This window comes from Manihot esculenta, chromosome 14 (genome assembly GCF_001659605.2).
Source record: "Manihot esculenta cultivar AM560-2 chromosome 14, M.esculenta_v8, whole genome shotgun sequence".
NCBI lineage: Eukaryota > Viridiplantae > Streptophyta > Magnoliopsida > Malpighiales > Euphorbiaceae > Manihot > Manihot esculenta.
Genome location: NC_035174.2, coordinates 11,064,682 through 11,084,831, shown reverse-complemented (window position 1 = coordinate 11,084,831; position 20,150 = coordinate 11,064,682). Strand labels below are relative to the sequence as shown.

The 20,150-nt window shown below is 33.6% G+C and overlaps 1 protein-coding gene across 2 annotated transcripts; it reads left to right on the top strand.

Moving 5' to 3' along the window:
- Positions 1–2,248: 2,248 nt before the first annotated feature.
- On the top strand, positions 2,249–17,004 carry LOC110599922 (putative clathrin assembly protein At5g35200). 2 transcript variants are annotated; one of them, XM_021736543.2, is made up of 16 exons: positions 2,249–2,419; positions 3,020–3,144; positions 3,241–3,310; positions 3,452–3,549; positions 4,348–4,489; positions 4,585–4,685; positions 11,229–11,312; positions 11,482–11,532; positions 11,639–11,704; positions 11,792–11,857; positions 11,968–12,048; positions 12,134–12,211; positions 15,243–15,398; positions 15,512–15,587; positions 15,862–15,974; positions 16,137–17,004. In XM_021736543.2, the coding sequence occupies exons 2-16, from the start codon at positions 3,046–3,048 to the stop codon at positions 16,509–16,511; spliced, it is 1,656 nt and encodes a 551-aa protein (XP_021592235.1). In that variant the 5' UTR covers positions 2,249–2,419; positions 3,020–3,045; the 3' UTR covers positions 16,512–17,004. The 2 variants fall into 2 exon arrangements, with proteins under 2 accessions (XP_021592235.1, XP_021592236.1); XM_021736544.2 differs by having other exon boundaries at positions 2,998–3,144.
- The last annotated feature ends 3,146 nt before the right edge of the window (positions 17,005–20,150 follow it).

Genomic DNA, 20,150 nt, shown 5'->3' with positions numbered 1-20,150 from the left:
CCAGGCCTCAGACCGGGATGCTGAAATCCAGCGGTCATCAGATAGCATGACAAGTTGTGTAAAATTGTAGATAAAACTTGAATTCAGATGCTTGTACCATTTATGAGCAAAACCTGTGAGAGTGGATGAGAAGACTCAGCACAACATGAAATTATTGACATTCTGAAGCTGCATCGTAGTCTGAAAAATAGTCAGATGGCTCCTTAGGTTTGTCGTCCCATCGTAGTTATATAAATTGGGCAGCATGAATTTCATGGGAGAGGTCTCTGCAAGAATTTTCTCTGATAGAGGTGAGTCATTATCCAAACCATAATCTTTCTCTTACTTCTTCTGCTACATTTGTACAACTTGAACCATCTTTCGGTCAATGTCTTTTGGATCCTCGTCCAATGATTCATCATCCTCTAGTTTGGCCTTTCCATTGGATTGTGTGTGAATTGTTTCCGTCTGAGTTTTATGAGTCTCGAAGGAAACTTCCTCTCTTATTTTAGGAGGCATGAATGAGGTCTCCTTCCGAGTTTTATATTGCTCAAGAGTTGTCTGTAACTTATTGATGTATTGCACTATTTATGCATCATTTAGATTATTGAGGTCTGTATCATTGACCATGAGAGGAGTGTCCTATTCACTGATAGGAGTGGAGGAGATGATGACAACTCGTGAATTTTCAATCATATTAAAATTGAAGTGTGAGAAATGAAAATGACTCTAAGTGAAAAAAGGTAAATAGAAATGCTAGATCAAATCTATCCTAAATGGATCGAGAAAAATTCAATAGAATATAGTGAAAAAGGTAAATAGAAATGCTAGATCAAATCTATCCTAAATGGATCGAGAAAAATTCAATAGAATATAGTGAAAAAGCTAAATAGAAATGCTAGATTGAATCTATTCCAAATGGATCAAGAAAAATTTAATAGAATATTTTCGGCAAAAAAATTAAATGATGTGGTCGAAAATTGCTTGAATTTAAAAATAGTGTATAACAATGCATATATTAAGTTTTATGTATGTTTTGCTTGTGAATAAAAAATCACATGTTTATAGTTTTAATGAGAATTTATTATATAATATTTTTTTAATGATAATTTAGATATTATAAAAAATTCGGTCGAAAATAAAAAAGCTAAATCTATTATTATTCTGAATTTTAATTATCATACTGATCGAATTTTTTTTATATAAAATTTAAGTAATTAAGAATCACAGATCATTACCGAAAATTATAAGTCATCAAAATTTGATCACTTAATTCCGCCGTATAATAACAATACATAACACATTTTAAATAAATATTCTGCCATATCAAAGTAATTTAACCTTTAATTCGTTTTCACCCAAACGTGCCCTCCGTCACAAACTGATTAGACTATAGCTGTTTGTGACGATGACAATCAATGAAAGTGGGCCAATTTATTTCTTAAAAAATGAAAAAAAAAATTCAAAAATAAATAAGTAAGGCTACTTTGGTAATATTAAAGAAAAGCAAGGGTATAATGCGAATAAAAGAAATTCAAAATTGGTGTCTTTCATGTTTAGTTGGCAGCAGGGAGTCTTCTCCTCTTTCTAAGCGACTTTCCTTTTCTATTGTTGTTCAAGATTTTCATATGACACATTTCAGTAACTTTAACATTTCCATGCTCAGTCTCTATCAATAATAGCCATTCATATAATTACAAATTTAAATTTATTTTATTTTTATTTATTATTAGGAGTATTATTCTTATAAATTCTATTTTTTGGACGTGTTAGCATATATTAATAAAATATATTTAAAATAAATAATTAATAGATTTTAAGAATTTTTTTTAAAATAGAATATAAATGTGATAAATCAAACTTTACTTATTATAGATAATGATAAGGTATTACCTTTTTCTTTATTTTTTTTTTGGAGGAAGAAGTTATTACCTTATAAATAAAAGGAATTGTTGTTTTAATTGTTTTAAATAAATTAATCGATTAAGTTATAAATTAAATTTTTGGAAAAAAAATTTACGAAAAATAAATTTAAATTTAAAATTTTTTAACAGATGAGAGATTATAGTGACGTGGCAAAAGAAGAAGAAAGGAGGAGTAGAAATTTAAAATGGGAGAGAATGTAGAGAAGCAAATGCCGGTCATTTTCACCCCTTTGAGGAGGCAATGCAGCTTCTTACAGAGCCGTATTCTGATTTCTGACACCTAAAAAATTAAGAAATTATTATTATTAATTATTATTATTTAAATAAAAAAACATAAAGAAAAGAATATAATTTGCCAACGACGCCGACGACCCAACCAAACCGAGCTCTCTCAACTCAATTTGGTCGACTTTTCTCTGGTTTCATTTCTTCTCTCCTTCACTGCCACCGACCGACCACTTCCCTCTTACACCATCATCTTCTTCTTTCTTCTTCTCTATTGAATCCACTCTCAGGTAATAGAAGCTCGCTGATCTTTATCTTTCTTTTTATGGGAGTGCTTAATGCAATCCTTCAATTGCTGAGGTTCTTATTCTTGTTCCTTTAAAAAAAAAAAATTATGTGGGTCGTTTTGGTTAGATCTTTTGGTGATTTGTGAAAGGTTTTATATGGGTTTTAATGGTGGTTGTTATGTTAGATGGAATTTTAGTGTTATTTAGTTATGGTATTTTTTACTTGCTTGTTAACGTTGTTTGCTTTGATGTGTAATTTCGTGGTTGATTTTATGTTTTTTCCGATAGGATAATTATGTGTGCTTTTATCTGTCTTATTTCACTTCAATTTGCTGGAAATTGGTTAAGTTTAGAGCTCATTTATTGATTTGATTTTTTTTATTATTTTTAATCACTCGATAATCCGTTTTTTTCTTTTTAGTGTTGATGTTAATGAGTTTTATGAATGGCTAGCTGATTCGATCTATATTAATGTCATGAAAAATCCCAATAGTGAGCTTAAGGTCAAAAGGCTTAAACCATGTAAAGGGTGAATTATGTTGTTCTTGGGGACTTGATAGTTTTTAAACAAACAGATGTAGATTGTTTGATGGGTGTTTGCAGGATTTTGTGATTGAAAGGGAGAGAGAATGTCAGGAGGCGGTACTCAGAAAAGCTTAAGGAAAGCACTAGGGGCCCTTAAGGACACAACCACTGTTTCATTGGCCAAAGTCAATAGTGATTACAAGGTAGGCTTAATCATGAGTGATTATTTACTTATGCCTAAGGACAGTACAACTTTGTTTTTATGTTTTCATCCTTTTGGGTGGTTTTCAATTTTTCAGGACTTGGACATTGCTATAGTTAAGGCCACAAATCACGTTGAGCGGCCTGCAAAGGAAAGACACATTAGAGGTGGATGTTCTCTTCCCCTCTGTTGCTCTTCTCAAAGATAAAAACCTTCTTATGTACCGAGCCCATAATAATTTTGGTGCAGTATATGGACAATTGAAGAATGGGGGAGCTTACGTTCTTGTTATATTTTTCATTTTGCAGCTGTTTTTTCTGCCATTTCAGCCACTAGGCCTCGGGCTGATGTTGCTTATTGCATCCATGCTCTTGCCAGAAGATTATCGAAAACGCATAACTGGGCGGTATGTGCATCACATTGATAATAGTCTATGAATTAACGACTATGATTATAATGACATGAAGGAAATGAAAGCTTTTTTGATGCAGATTCTCATCACTTTGGCTTGGAAATTAGGATCCCATGAATCCATTTTAGTACTTTCATGTTCCAAAATCAAAATACTCAAACTTTTATCCTCATTGCTTTTTACGCTGGAATAACATTATAGTGAATGCATAAATGGTTACAAGTGGTCAGACTTTTTCTCATTCGTAAATTTAACATGTTCATGTTCATCATGAACCTACATGGACAGTCACTGGAATGCTAAAGGAACCTCTCTAATAATTTGAGTGACTTTTTTGTATAACCGGCTAGAGAGATTGATGTAAATGAAAATACCAATTGAATTTCATGTGAAATTTTGATTCTTGCTAGCAATGAACAGAAAGATTCCTCCCTTTTCAAATGAAGAACAAATGAAGAATTTGGTGATCTGTTATATCAAATTTGCAAGTGAAATTGGTTATATTTCTTCCATCTGCCACTATGTCCATCTTGCTCTAAAACTTTATTTGAGGATTATAGTCGGGAAACTTTGAACACTTCAGATCATCTCAGCTGTGGTTTATTTCCACTTACTTTTAAGTCCTGTGATTAACTAATGAAAACCCATGTATCATTGGATGATTGCCAGTTATTTTTTAATTTTTAGAGATTAATGCTCCAATAAGTCTTATGATCATATGATCATGTAAGTATGCACATTGTCCTTGTGTCTCTCTGTAATATGCATGACTGACTGTTGGCTAGTTCATAGGTTGCACTGAAAACCTTAATTGTCATCCATCGTGCTTTGAGAGAAGTGGACCCCACATTTCACGAGGAACTCATTAATTATGGAAGAAGCAGGAGTCATATGCTTAACATGTCTCATTTCAAAGATGATTCTAGTCCAAATGGTATTCCTCTTCTCTTTTATAATTTTTTCTGTTCTCTTTGAATGGATTATTTATGTTAAATGATTGTTTAACATCTAGTGTTGTGTCCTGGGCAGCATGGGATTATTCTGCCTGGGTGCGCACTTATGCCTTATTTTTGGAGGAGAGGCTGGAATGCTTCCGTGTTCTTAAGTATGATGTTGAGACAGATCGACCTGTAAGAACTTTAATTTTCCTTTTTACTGGTACCTCTATTATCTTTTCTTTCAATTTGTTTTAATGTTCACGGAGAACTAATTGATGTTTTCATCTCATAATTTGATGATGTGATGTGAGCTATATGGATTTTCAATCTCCTGGATATTAGTTTATGGTCTGGTAAAAAAGAGAGACCCCATGGTAGGGATAAGCCAATATGAAGTGCACCCTCTAGATATGAATTTGTATATAACGAGCCTTTCATTGGATTATTACTTGGATGCATATTTATGAGATAGATTGCCTTATTTCTAAAGCAATTGTTATGTTATCTATCCCTGCTATGTGATGGATTTAATTTTATATTATAGCATCGTAAACCATTAAAATTTTGTCTGGATGGCCCACTTGTAACCTTTCATTTGCTACAGTTGCATATTTCAATAATTGTTTCTTTCACTTTTGAATTTTATCATATGTACTTATTTACATACAAAAGCACATATTTATAAGTTGGGAAATTTTGGTTTATCGAGCTGAGATGTAATTATTGCAACTTGATAAGCGGTTGTCGAAGCCGTAAAAAATAAACCTATTAAACAATCAACAATAAACTTGTAGATAGTGGCAATAGGGTCGAACCACAGGGAATTGACACCAATGATTTTCCTAATAATGACTAGGTCAAGTAAATAACAAGTAATTAAAAGAGGGGGGTTTGATTTGATGAATTAAAACTAAATAGCAAAAGAAAGCAATAATTTAAAGATGAGTAAATCAATAAGAGAAAAGCTTCTAGTTGAAGTATGGATCTATTTCAGATTGTTTAGAATTGATCATTGATTTTTTAACACTCCTATTTATTCCAATAAATTAGTTTAGGATGTGGAAGACGCTTCTCACAATCCAAATTCCTCCTTAGTTCTAGTTTGATTAGGAAATGTTCGCTAATCAAACACTAGTTAACAAGTTGCCAAGGAACGTCCTTGGGGCCTTTGGCATCAAACAACTGTCAACTGCATTAAGACTTAGAGAAACCTAATTCTATCCTTGCCAACCGCATGGTCAAGTTTAGATTATGCAATTTGATTTAATGTGTATTTGAACAACCTAAGCAATTACGGACCTAAATCATCCAAACAATATTACTTAAGCAATTTAAAAGCAATGGGCCCTTATTGATTCTAAAAGCAAAGTAATAATTATGGAAAGCTCAAATTGCATAAATATTGAAAATAAATAGAAGTTTAACAATGGAGATTTAAATCTCCCAATTCATCACAAAAATCTGAAATTCACCAACTTCAACTAGAAAAGAAGGAATTTAGCCACTCATGGTGGACTAAATACACAAAAAGATGAAAAGAAAAGAAAAGAAAGAAGAAAAGAGGCGGCAGAGTTTCTGGCGAGGTGAGAAGATGCTGAGTAGCTGATCAGAAGATGCCCCTTGCTGGTTTGGAGGCTGCCCTTTTATAGCTGAAGAATTCCATCCTTCTAGGGTTTTGAAATCCCTTTTTAATTTGGCTTGTGATTCCTCTTTTGATGTTGAATTTAATTGCAACTGGAATTCCTTAGGTGAAAAACTCTTTCGTGGCTCTTGGAATTGTGTTGGTAGTGATTGAGTTGGATTTGGGCTTCTGAAAATTCGAAATTTGGTTCCCTGCTGTTTTCCCGCCTCTGCTGTCAATTTTTGCTGTCAAGGTGATTTGGGCAGTTTCTGCGAGTGATTTGAGCAAATCACTTGCCCAATCTGCCCCAATCGCTCTCTGGGATTCAGTCCAGTTTCTGTCTCTGTCTCTGCGAGTGATTTGACCAGTTTCTACGAGTGATTTGGGCAAATCACTGACCCAATCACTTTTCTGTCTGTTGCCTCCAGGTTTCTGCTTCAGCTTGATCTGGGCAGTGATTTGCCCAGATCGTTGCCCCAATCACTGTCTGTGAGTTAATCCCAGTTTTCTGCTCCAGTTTGATTTGGGCAAATCACTGACCCAATCACTTTTCTGTCATTTTCTGCACTTTTTCTCCATTTTTCCAATTTCTTCCTTTTCTGTAAAAACAAGGTAAAAACCATAAATTAAGCTAAAAAATGTGTAAATAAGCAATGATAAACATAATAAAAATGTGGCTAAATTATACTTGATCAAATACCCCCACACCTAACTTTTTGCTTGTCCTCAAGCAACAAATAACTTAGTCAATCAATCTCTTTTTTCTTTTGAGCCTAAATACCACTTAATCAGCCCCCCTAGACTCCTAATTTGAAACACTACAGTGTAGGATGCATGTACTAAAGTTGTCCCCTTCTTTCCTTGTTTCCTATCACTCACCATGGCCAAGGGAAAGTTTTTGATTTGATCATGCTTATTATTTTATATTAGGTTTAATGCAATCCCTTAAGAGTGACTTGCCCTATTTTAAGCATTTTTAATTACCAGCACTTTTTATCCTTGCCTGAAAAAATCACCAACCTTTTTACGCGATGGTGCATATGGGTGATACACCCCCGGTTACTCAGTTGGTCACTTGTCCAAGTGGCTACTAGCTCTGTTCATAATCTTAGACCATCGAAACTTTATTTTTATGCTTGAAAAGTCACCAACCTTTTTACGCGACGGTGCACATGGGTAATACACCTCTGGTTACTCAGTTGGTCACTTGTCCAAGTGACTATTAGCTCAGTTCATAGCCTTAGATCATAGGAACAGGTTGTGCTTTTTGATTTGCTGAGTTTTTCTTTTTCTTTTTCCTTTTTATATCAATTTGGGCAAATCAACTCAAAGAGAATTACACTAACTTTTATTGCATGTATTTTATTTTCCTTTCCTATTGGCCACAGCAGTTTCAAGAACTCAATTCAAGAAGAAAAACTTCCTAAGTAAAGGCTACACACTGTGCATGATTCAATTTAGATTTAAAGGGTTGGATAATCAATGGAGTCATGAGATATGAAGCTCTTTTAACCTTGTTATCTATGCTGAGTAGAGCAAAAGCTAAGTCAAAATTCTGTGTGTGTGTGTGAAAAAAAATGTGTGAAAAAAGAAAAAATTTCGGTGTGTGTTTATGGGGCAAAAAGATGCAAAATGAAACAAAAAAGAAAGCAAAAATATAATGTAATCAATGCAAAAATATAACCTAGCAGTAAATACCCCCACACCTATCCCAAACATTGTCCTCAATGTTTAAACATAAATATGAAAGAATTAATAAGGAGAAGGAAAGAGACTGCCTGGGATGTGGGTGATTAGGCCAAGTGATTTGGGCAAATCACTGGTCAAATCACTGTCGTGGTTGGTCTGTGGGCAGAAAAATGTTGAACCAGCAGCTGCAACATGCTTTCCATGTGCTGCATCCTGTCTTGAGCCTCCACCGAATGGTCTTGAGGTGCCTTTTATGTCCTCCAAGGTCCACCTAATTGCTTTCTTGTGCTTCCTCAACACATCAAGGAGTTTTTCCTCTTCTTCTTGGCTGAGCTGGTTAGAAATAATTACTGGAAGTGTATTTCCAGCCTCCAAGTATGCATATTTGAGGTGGCTGGGTAAGGGCTTCAGATCTGGTGTATCTGCTGTCTGCTCTGATTTCTGCTGTTTGCTGTCTGATTTGGCTAGTGATTTGGGCAAATCACTGGTCAAATCACTCTCTGTCAAGTCTGTCTGCTCACTGATTTGGGCAGATTGTCTGGGTGATTTGGGCAAATCACTGCCCTGATCACTTTCTGGCAGATTTTTTTCCATGGCCTGTTTTTGCAATTTTTCAGCCCTACTGTCTTGCAGCTCTTTTCCACTCCTCAATGTGATGGCACTAGCATTTTGCCTTGGATTTATCTCAGTTTGGGAAGGTAGCTTTCCTTGTGATTCAAGCTTACTCAAGGATGAAGCCATTTGTCCCACTTGTTGCTTCTTTGCTGGCTGTTCAGGAGCTGTTTGAGTGGTGTATGTTGCTGGTTCAGCGAGTGCAACAACTTCTGGTTCAGTGGTGTCAATTTCTGAGGTTGCTGGTGTTTGGACAGCAACAAGGGATGTAATGGTGGCAGATTCAGCACTTGCTGATTTTTGGACAGCAGGTTCAGCAATTGCTGATGTAATTGTAGAATTTTCAGCAGGTGGACAGCAACTGCTGTCTCTATTTGCAGTAGGTTGGACAGCAGCAAAGTCTGAATTTTTTACAGTAGTTGCTGTCTCTTGGATGACAGAAGCTTCAACAAGTGTTGTTTGGGCAGTAGCTGGTTCAGATTCAAGTGTAGTGGTGATTTGTGCAGCAGACTCAACAGCTCGGTCTGTCTCTTCGTCATCGTCCCATAGATCTTGAAGCTCTTCCTCTCTTCTTAATATGTATGCGTCCACTGAGTTGACCGCTTGATCCACTTGCTGTTGGAGGATTTTCCCAGAAATTTCTAACCTCTTCACCATCTCTTCAAGTTCCATATTGGAGTTTTGAGGTGTTGCTTGGGCTTGATAGTTTTGGTAGTAGTCAGCCCTTGCATAGCCATAATTCGGATTGTCCCCCCAACATGGATTATATTGCAGATCTCTTTGGTAGTCATGGTAGTGGTCTGTCCTTGTATAGCCATAGCTCAGATTGTCTCCCCAACTTGTATTGTATGTGTCAAGGTAGGGATTATGTCTTGGCTGTCCATAGAATCCTTCAAATGCATGTGCTTGTTGAAGTTGTTGGGCTTGACCTATACCATAATTTCTCACCATAGAGGTTAGTTCAGAAATTTGAGAAGAGAGAAAAGACATACTTACCGTAGCCATGCTTGTAAGGTCTTGGCAGTGCGTTCAATTTCTGGATCGTAAAGAAGAGTTTCTTTACGATCAGCCCTGGTCATAAAAGGAAAATACGTTAGTTAGATCAAATCCCCGGCAACGGTGCCAATTTTTGATAAGCGGTTGTCGAAGCCGTCAAAAATAAACCTATTAAACAATCAACAATAAACTTGTAGATAGTGGCAATAGGGTCGAACCACAGGGAATTGACACCAATGATTTTCCTAATAATGACTAGGTCAAGTAAATAACAAGTAATTAAAAGAGGGGGGTTTGATTTGATGAATTAAAACTAAATAGCAAAAGAAAGCAATAATTTAAAGATGAGTAAATCAATAAGAGAAAAGCTTCTAGTTGAAGTATGGATCTATTTCAGATTGTTTAGAATTGATCATTGATTTTTTAACACTCCTATTTATTCCAATAAATTAGTTTAGGATGTGGAAGACGCTTCTCACAATCCAAATTCCTCCTTAGTTCTAGTTTGATTAGGAAATGTTCGCTAATCAAACACTAGTTAACAAGTTGCCAAGGAATGTCCTTGGGGCCTTTGGCATCGAACAACTGTCAACTGCATTAAGACTTAGAGAAACCTAATTCTATCCTTGCCAACCGCGTGGTCAAGTTTAGATTATGCAATTTAATTAAATGTGTATTTGAACAACCTAAGCAATTACGGATCTAAATCATTCAAACAATTTAAAAGCAATGGGCCCTTATTGATTCTAAAAGCAAAGTAATAATTATGAAAAGCTCAAATTGCATAAATATTGAAAATAAATAGAAGTTTAACAATGGAGATTTAAATCTCCCAATTCATCACAAAAATATGAAATTTACCAACTTCAACTAGAAAAGAAGGAATTTAACCACTCATGGTGGACTAAATACACAAAAAGATGAAAAGAAAAGAAAAGAAAGAAGAAAAGAGGCGGCAGAGTTTCTGGCGAGGTGAGAAGATGCTGAGTAGCTGATCAGAAGATGCCCCTTGCTGGTTTGGAGGCTGCCCTTTTATAGCTGAAGAATTCCATCCTTCTAGGGTTTTGAAATCCCTTTTTAATTTGGCTTGTGATTCCTCTTTTGATGTTGAATTTAATTGCAACTGCAATTCCTTAGGTGAGAAACTCTTTCGTGGCTCTTGGAATTGTGTTGGTAGTGATTGAGTTGGATTTGGGCTTCTGAAAATTCGAAATTTGGTTCCCTGTTGTTTTCCCGCCTCTGCTGTCAATTTTTGCTGTCAAGGTGATTTGGGCAGTTTCTGCGAGTGATTTGGGCAAATCACTTGCCCAATCTGCCCCAATCGCTCTCTGGGATTCAGTCCAGTCTCTGTCTCTGCGAGTGATTTGACCAGTTTCTACGAGTGATTTGGACAAATCACTGACCCAATCACTTTTCTGTCTGTTGCCTTCAGGTTTCTGCTTCAGCTTGATCTGGACAGTGATTTGCCCAGATCGTTGCCCCAATCACTGTCTGTGAGTTAATCCCAGTTTTCTGCTCCAGTTTGATTTGGGCAGTGATTTGGGCAAATCACTGACCCAATCACTTTTCTGTCATTTTCTGCACTTTTTCTCCATTTTTCCAATTTCTTCCTTTTCTGTAAAAACAAGGTAAAAACCATAAATTAAGCTAAAAAATGTGTAAATAAGCAATGATAAACATAATAAAAATGTGGCTAAATTATACTTGATCACAACTTTATTCAGTTCCTGTTTAACAAATTTGTTTGTCTGGTAGCCCTAAAGTTTTGTTGAATACAAAGGTTCTCTGGATATATATTGATAATAACTTTGATGCAGAGGATTAAGGATCTGGATACTGCTGAGTTGCTGGAGCAGCTACCAGCTTTGCAACAACTTCTTTTCCGTGTTCTTTGTTGTCAGGTAATCTGAATATGCACAAATGGTGGATTTATATGATAGTCGTATCTCAACGTTAAATGGAAATAGTGGGCCACATCATGACTAAACTTAAGCTTCAGGTCTCCATCAGTTATTTTATTTTATCTATTTTTAATTTTTTTTATAAGGAGTTCTTGTATCTTCTGTGTAGCCACAAGGGGCAGCAGTTAACAATTTTGTTATTCAGTTAGCACTTTCATTGGTAAGTGGGATTTGTATTATTGCTTTTCCTGCATGCTAGCTGGATTAATGTGGAGATTTTACTCATTTGTTATGTAATTTGTCCTACCATCATCTGTAAATAACAGGTTGCTTCTGAAAGCGTAAGAATCTATCAAACTATAAGTGATGGTATAGCCAATTTGGTTGACAAGGTAATCATTAATCAATCAACTTGGTCTTTAAGATAAGAATCTAGAACCATTAGGAAAATCATCTACTTGCTACATTACCTATGGCAGTTCTTTGAGATGCAACGCCATGATGCCTCGAGGGCTTTGGATATATATAGAAGAGCTTGTCAGCAGGTAATTTTTGGGGATAGCTGTGCAATGAACTAATGACTGTAAATAATCTGTTATTGTTGGTTAAAAAATCTATTTTCATGGGCATGCTTTTGAACTGTCTATGCGTTCAGGCGGAGAGACTTTCAGAATTTTATGAGATATGTAAAAGTATGGATATTGGACGTGGAGACAAATTTATGAAGATTGAGCAGGTTCATATTCTCACTCCTGGATTAATGCTTCTTAAATTATTCTATAAAAACATTTCTTATATACTTTTTTTTTATGCTGTTGAAGCCTCCTGCATCATTCCTACAAACAATGGAAGAGTATGTGCGAGAAGCTCCACGGATGTCCACAGTTCGCAAAGACCAGGTACAGAGAACTCTCTGTTTAATTAGTTTGTGTTGGATGGGAAAATCAGAGCAGCAAAATAACACCAGATGTGTTTATCATTGGATGCTATATAAATTGTTCAAAATAGCTTGTGGTCATATATAAAAAAAGCCTTTTCTAATTGGTTCATTGGTGTTAAATTCAGAGAGAGTGCTGGACAAATTATAGTTTAATCCTTTAACATGGGCTTATATAAATTCTTAAATTGTTTTGCACATCAAAACGACTGCTATTTTGTAATTCAACCATATATATTTACTCTTTTATTTTTATTATTTCCATTGTGGGATTTTTTCTCCCCAATACCCCTTGAATTGAAGTACAACCACATGGTTAGCACTTGACAATTAATTAGTATTAACTCCATATGTGCCCAATCATGCACTCTTATGGGCGGCTGAAACCAATAACTCTAACTGGGCTCTAATGCAACTTATTGGGGAAAATTCTTCTTGATAGGCAATGTGAAAGAAAACACTCATGGGCTTTACATTGCATGCGACCCAAATCTTTAAGGCAATAGGTTTTTTTTGGTTCTTTCTGCTTATATGCTTTTCACATTCTCTCTCTTTTTAATGTGAGAATTCTAATACTTGCATATTCCAACAATCTCCCTCTCAAATGTGAATTTCGTCAGCATTTTGTTTACTAACTCGAGTATTATGGCATTACTAAGAGCTCAATTACTCCACTGAGCCCATCTGAGTATGCACATTTAGAAGACACACTAGTCATTGCATGTACTGCTGTTCTTTAGAAAAGTGTCTTACTACTCCATTGGGCCTACTAGGGTCTTCTTTCTCTTCCATCTATGTGGCAGAGCACCATGGCAGTTACTGACTGCCTCTCCATAGTCCATACTTGTCCTTGACAACCATCGACTCTGATATCATGTTTAACTTGAATAATGCTAGTCAGATTACAATTTAATTAATTTTAATATGGGCTTATATAAATGAAGTTGCTTTACAAATCAAACTAGGCTAATTTTCATCTATAGTCCCTTAACTTTAGGTGTGTTTTCAATTCAGTTTCTCAATTTTAATTTCTTTCTTGAAACTCCTTCAACTTTAATTTAGACGACAAAAAACTTCTTTTTAACTGTTTTCTGTCATAAGGTCAGGCTATGCGATGACATGGACAACCCATGTGTATTTTTTAATTTAAATAGAAGTTTCTCTCCTACTGTCCTTAACCAGCTGCTAGTTCTGCCTTCACAAACCCACTTGAAGGAAACTCTTTCTCACCATCAACCTACATGCACAAAACTAGCTCCATCTCTTCCTTCTCGACACACACTGGTTGACATTACATCACTTCTACCGTTTTTCATCTCTTTGGTCAAACCTGTTCAGGTAACCACAATTCCTGCTTATCTCCTTCTCAATAAGAGGTACTCCATCTTGTTCCTTCAAAAAATCCAGCAAAGAACCATGCTTCCAAGAGAAACAAACCCATTTCCATTTCCTCAATTTGTATCAAAATGTTGCAACCGAATTAGAAACTCTCTGTTCCTTTGGGGGGCTTATTCTTGTATGATCTATTATATTGTCGTGCCAGAACCTCATTGAGTATAGTGATTCCTGGCATATAAATGAAGGAGTCATTGAAGAAACATATTGGAAGCTATCTGGGCTAAGCAACTCAATGTAGGGGATGTGATTTGTACTAAAATAAACTAAAATATAATGTATTAGATTACAAGCTTTATCGATAGGAAAATTACTTCTCTTGCTGTCTGAAGTAAAATTTTCAATACATATATATATTTGATGTACTTCCAAGGCGATAAACTAATTTGTCCTTCAATGTATTGCATACTTCAGATTCAATATTTCGAAGAGTAGTTTTTAAGAAGTTCAACTTCTTTCCCCTTCATGTCTTTTAGATCCTTCAAAGAGAATATAGAACTAAAAAAATCTGTTTTATTCACTAACCTTTCAAGCTCAAAGGTGCCAAGCCCATTTAAGAAACCCATAAAGCCATAACTTCCTTTCAGGATGAACTTCTTTTATACACAAGCAAAAAGACAAAGCGAGAACGTACTCAGGCTCTAGGAAGCAAAATGGATTATAGTATCACTTACTAAAATCTGCATTTTTGAACCTCCATAAAATAAGGTAGATTTTCATCGAAGGAATAAAAAAGACAGAGGGATAAAGCAAATAGAATTCATGGAACTTGGAAAGCAATATAAGTTATAACTTAATTAGCAGAAACAACATTATCTTTAATAAACAGGGGTTGGCCAGAAGTGGGTCTGGTTCAAGGAGCCGGATGGAAGGGATGGGCAAGTTACAAAGAAGAGAAAATGGGATGGAGTATTCTTGGGAGATGAAAAAAAAATGAGGGGAGGACAATATTTGACTGTGTATGCAAAACAAAATTCTTCTCTTTTTAGCACTTATATAAAATAATTAATTAAATTATAAAAACCACATGCTTACAAAATAAGTTTTTTATTTCTGAAAGGCCACATGGCATCACCGTGTTATCGAATTGCCGAAGCTTTTATCAGAAGATGGCTAAATGGAGCTTTTTCTTGTCCAGATTAAAGTTGAATGAGTTTTAAGAAAGAAATTAAAATTAATTAACCAAATTGAGAGCACACTCAAAGTTAAGCTTGAGAGGCTATGGTTGAAAATTAGCCCAATAAAATGACTAGCCAATTCCGTGCTATAACTCAACCATTCATATTTACCCTTTCATTTTCAATTGTTCCTGATGTGGGATATTTTTTGTTCCCAATAATTGGTACTGTGATCGAATATATTAAAAGAGTGAGCTACTGTTTTTATTGGTCTTATGCACAAGATGTTCTAATATTGTCATGAATGTGATGTGACTCGCTTTCCAAGGCATCATTTTATCAAATCTGTACTTTGGATATGTGCCATTCCTTGTAATAATTTGTGGTCTTATTTCCTATCCAGAGATAGCATATGTATTAGCAGTTCTGCCTAGCTTTCACAATAACTTTTGCTTGACAATATAATTTTACTCAAAGCAGGTTGCTGACAATAAAATTGCTGCCCCAAAAGAAATCTTAGCTATAGAGTACAAAAAGGAACCAGATGTGACGGTGAAGGAGGAACGCCCACCATCGCCGCCTCCACCTGAACCAGTAAAAGTTGAAGAGCCAGTTGTTGAACCTCCTGATTTGGTGGTAAATTTATTTACCTTTTCCTGGAATGCAGTGTAATTCTCTTGTCAGAACATCCATCCTGCACATTCTGTAGTTTCCTTACTTGCTTCTCTTTCCTCTCTTTTGCCTGGTAGACCTTGGATGATCCTGTTCCAGCCGCTTCAGAACTGGATGAAAAGAATGCCCTGGCTCTAGCTATTGTTCCCGTTTGTAAGTTATTTCAGTACATATCTCTCTGTTTCACATGTTGAAATATGGCCTAAATTCAGAACTCATCTCAGTGAATTCAACATGATAAAAGCAGCATGTATAATTTTTCTCGAGGAATATGTTGAAATTTAATGTTAGGAAGAGCAAATCTTCTAAATGTTAAGAAACAAAAGAAACTAAGAGCATGTAATAAGATTTGATAGGATTTAACTACATTAATAGTTTGTTTACAGCTGAAAAAGTACCCTAATTTTCGGTGGTTCTGCTATTGCAGCTGACCAACAAAGTACAACTATTGCAAATCATGCAAATGGTACAACGGGATGGGAACTTGCGCTTGTTACAGCTCCAAGCTCGAATGACAATGCTGCAGCTGCTAGCAAACTGGTACTGCTGCTACTAGTTATTCCTATTGCTTAATGTTCTTAGTAGAACAATATCAGTTAGATGTTAACTATTATAGACTTTTAAGTGCTTATATGCAGAAAAAATGTGGTTGTGTTTTTGTGATTGATGTTGGCTAACACAAATTTACTTCCATTTGACAAGGCGGGAGGGCTAGATAAACTCACATTAGACAGCCTATACGATGATGCAATTAGACGAAACAATCAGCCAGTGAGCTACAATCCTTGGGAGCCAGCCCCAATGGTTAATAATCCTATGATGCAAACAACTGCACATGATCCTTTCTTTGCCTCCAATGCAGTAGCTGCACCACATTCAGTACAGATGGCAGCAATGACCAATCAACAGCAGGCTTTCATGTTGCATCAGCAGCAGCAGCAGCAGCAGATGATGATGATGGGACCTCAACAACAGTCTTCAAATCCCTTTGCCAATCCTTATGGAGCTAGTTTCCATCCATATGGCTCAGGCATGCCAACTGCTCAAGCCTACAATCCCTATTCAGGCTTTAGATAGGTGATTTGTAAGCGAGACACATTCTTTATCCGGAAACATGGAGAAGAAAGAAGATCGGAATCAATGGACCCTCAGATTTTGAGATTGGGAAGACAAGAGATTTGTGTACAATATGCTTTGTGTATGTGCAGTAATCAATCAGAATGAGATTCTTCTTCAATAATTAGCAGGAGGAAAGCTTTGGATTAGTGATTATCACATTGATGAAGGTTAGTAATAATGCTTTTCAGACTATTATAGTTTCATCAACCTGCTTTATTGTTGATTAAACTTGAGCAGGAATTATATCTTGTTATTCTTTTTCCCTTATTAAGGTTTTCTCATAGATGATAGAAATCATTTGTAATCTTTGTGAGTATTACCACATTTATGTAATGAAGAGACAAACAGGTTTGATTTGTGGCTCTGGGATACCTTTTGGTATCTGTAACAATGTTCTTCACGTTTGGCTTTCATCTCCAATTTATTTGTTTTCCCATTAAGTTAATTCAAATTTCTTTGCATCCCAATTAATTTCAGCATATTAGATAGCAGAAGTTCAGTCTCTTTTTGCCTTGTTCATTATGTGGATGAAGTCTTTTGCCCACCTGAAAGGGATTATTAATATATAGACTGTTTGATTTATTAAGATATTCTGCTCAGTTAAAGCTTTTTCCTCTGAGCACTGTTTAAAAGTTGTTATTTCTTTATTTTTAATTTATTTTAGTATAATATATTGTGAAAAATGGGATATTTATATTAATGATTTGGCCTTTTGTATTTTAAAATTTTGATTATTTAGTCTATTAATTTTGCTTTGATAAATGTTTAAACATTGTTATTATTTAGGGTTCTATTTTTCAATTTTGTTTTTAGTTACAATTCTGCCCTTATATTAAAATGTTCATTTCTTTAACTCTTTGCATCTTTCCTTCTACCTATGTCTCTTTGGGAGGGGAGGGGAGGGGAGATAAAACGGTAAAATTAATAATTGAAATTATAAATAATTGTAAAATTAATTATCATTTTGTTTTATTTTCATGATTTTATAATTTTTTGGAAAGTTATTTTCCTTTACAACTTTAAATTACTTTCCTTCTAATTTTATCTTTTTTATTTTTTTTTACTTTTAATTTTATCTTTTTTTATAACTAAATATTTAAATGAAAATTAGTAGGAAATTTAAATGTTATATTTATTAGTAGATAATAATATATTAAAATTTTTATAAATTATATATATTTAAATAAAGAAAGATTAAATATAAATATTTTTTATATTTTATGATAATTTTTATTATTATTATAAAAAAATTATATATTGAGGATTATGAGAGTTTGAATATTTACTTTTTAGAAGTTGTTTTTTATTAAATTGAATGTTATATTTTAAATATTATATATATATATATATATTTAGAGTAGGAGTATTTATGTAATTTTTATAGTTACTTTTTATTTATTTTTTGAAAACTTAGCATACTAATTAAATATATTTAAATTATATTTTTTATATTTTTTAAAAAATAACTTCTCAGAAAATTAGCTTGTCTGAAAAAAAGTCATTTTGAACTTTAATAAATTCCTAAGTAGGCTGTACTTCTTTATTTCTCAGAAAATACACCTCCAAAAAGTTTTAAAATAAACTCTATAGTGGATCTAGTGTTGGGAAATTTATTATGAGATCTTTGAATTTTAATAAAATTCATTAGTTAATTTTTATAATTTTTTAACTCTAATTAAAATATTTTTCATGCTTTCAAAATACAATTATTATATTTTTATGTTAATAACGGTTAAGATATTTCATTAAATACATATAAAAAATTTTAAATACTCTTATCTAATTTTTAATACATAAATCATATTTTTTATCTCGCCTTCTCATTCAATCTAAAAGAATTATCGTTTTGATTCTCTCATCTCACGTACGTTGTGCTGGAGTCGATGGGCACTAAATCGACCGATAAAGAAGGCTTATTGAGTATTGAGCTAGTTAGTTTATTGATGGTTGTCGATTTTGCTGATTTAAAGTAGAAGGAGGATTATAATGGAATAAAAAGTATCGATATTATCTATCGAGATGAAAAGTGATTTTATTTTGGTTCAATTTAGAAAAATTGAGACGGAGAGTGGTTTTGTTTTGTTTCAATTTAGAAAATTGAGGAAGGTGGAAAGGTTGTGCAAGTGAGAGGTGAGTGATTTGAGGAAGAAGAGATGACATGGTGATAGAAAATGAGTTTTGAAATACTTAGAGATGTGGAGAATGAATGAGGGGTATTAAAATTAAATTTGCAAGGTTAATAACTTAATTTTATAATTTTTAAATATTTTCTTTTATTCAGACCGTCAAATTTTTTCATTTAACTATTAAAATTATTAATAGAAGGTGTAATTGTTGTATTTTGAAAATATGAAAAATATTTTAATTGAAATTAAAAATTAAATAATAAATTTAATTAAAATTCAAGAACCTATAATAATTTTCCCATAGTATTTACAGATTGTATAGTAATCTATTTTAAAATAATAACAAACAAATTAAATAAGATTATTTTCAAGATTGGTGATCAATTTGTTATTACTCGAGTGTATGGTAGAAATAAAATTATTTTCAGAATTAGTGGCTAAATTATTATTAATGATAAAATTTAAGGATTAAGTTAGTAAATTTGGAGAAAATAATCACTGCTACGGCACGGCACCATGAAATTATTAGAAGCGATGCTGACACGGTATCGTATTTGCCAAAGAAAATTAATTTAGTTCTTTTTTTTTAATAACTTGATTCCATTTTAATCACAGAAAATTGTTAATTGATATTTTAGTAACAATATTTTTATTTTATATTTTAATAATATTAAAATATTATATTTATGAATACTTTCATTACATTGTAAATATAATATATTTGTTAGGTATTAAAATTTCTTCTTTTTAATTTTATTAATTTTAATAATTTATTTAATAAGGAATTATACATATAAATCTTATATAACTATATAATAACATATGAAAATATTTCTTTTATGTAAATTCTTAAGTCAATGTTTGGAAGTCTACAATATCTGTTCCTTCTATATAGTTTTGTAACATTTTTCCTTTGTATAATTTCTTTGATTTGTTTATTCTTCAAAGTGCTTTATTTTGTTTTGGGTAAGAATAACTCTTCCTACTATTTTTCTTGCTGGCTATCCTCTATCAATGATGGATTGTTGATGGAGGTGTTTGGCTATGATTGTCCTATATTGATGGTGGTGTGTCAGTGTCTATCCTCTATTGAGTTATCCCCTTTTATCCTGCAAATTCCAATATATTACATTGTTCACATGTAATATATGATTTTATCTATCATATGTATCACTTTTAAAAGTATTTTCATATGATATTTATTTTCATTCATATTTTTCCTTTTATATATATATACATTAAAAAACCTTAATCCTATAAATTTACATATATAATATAACAATCTAATTATTAAATTTAAAATTTGTGTTTTATATAAATAGACAAATGATTAAAAGAAAAACTCGTATTAAGCAGTGATGATGCGGCAGGAGCAAGCCACCCTGGGAATGTAAAAGTAAATTTTAAAAAAAAAATCTCAATGATTGTTAAATGAGAATTAAAAAAGAAACTGAGCAAAGCAGAGCATGAA

Bases quoted from the DNA above. Each gene is read 5' to 3' on its own strand.
- LOC110599922 (XM_021736543.2), top strand. From the start codon at position 3,046: ATGTCAGGAGGCGGTACTCAGAAAAGCTTAAGGAAAGCACTAGGGGCC. The intron at 4,686-11,228 runs GTAAGAACTTTA...ACTTTGATGCAG, and splicing joins ATGTTGAGACAGATCGACCT to AGGATTAAGGATCTGGATAC. The intron at 11,533-11,638 runs GTAAGTGGGATT...TGTAAATAACAG, and splicing joins TTCAGTTAGCACTTTCATTG to GTTGCTTCTGAAAGCGTAAG.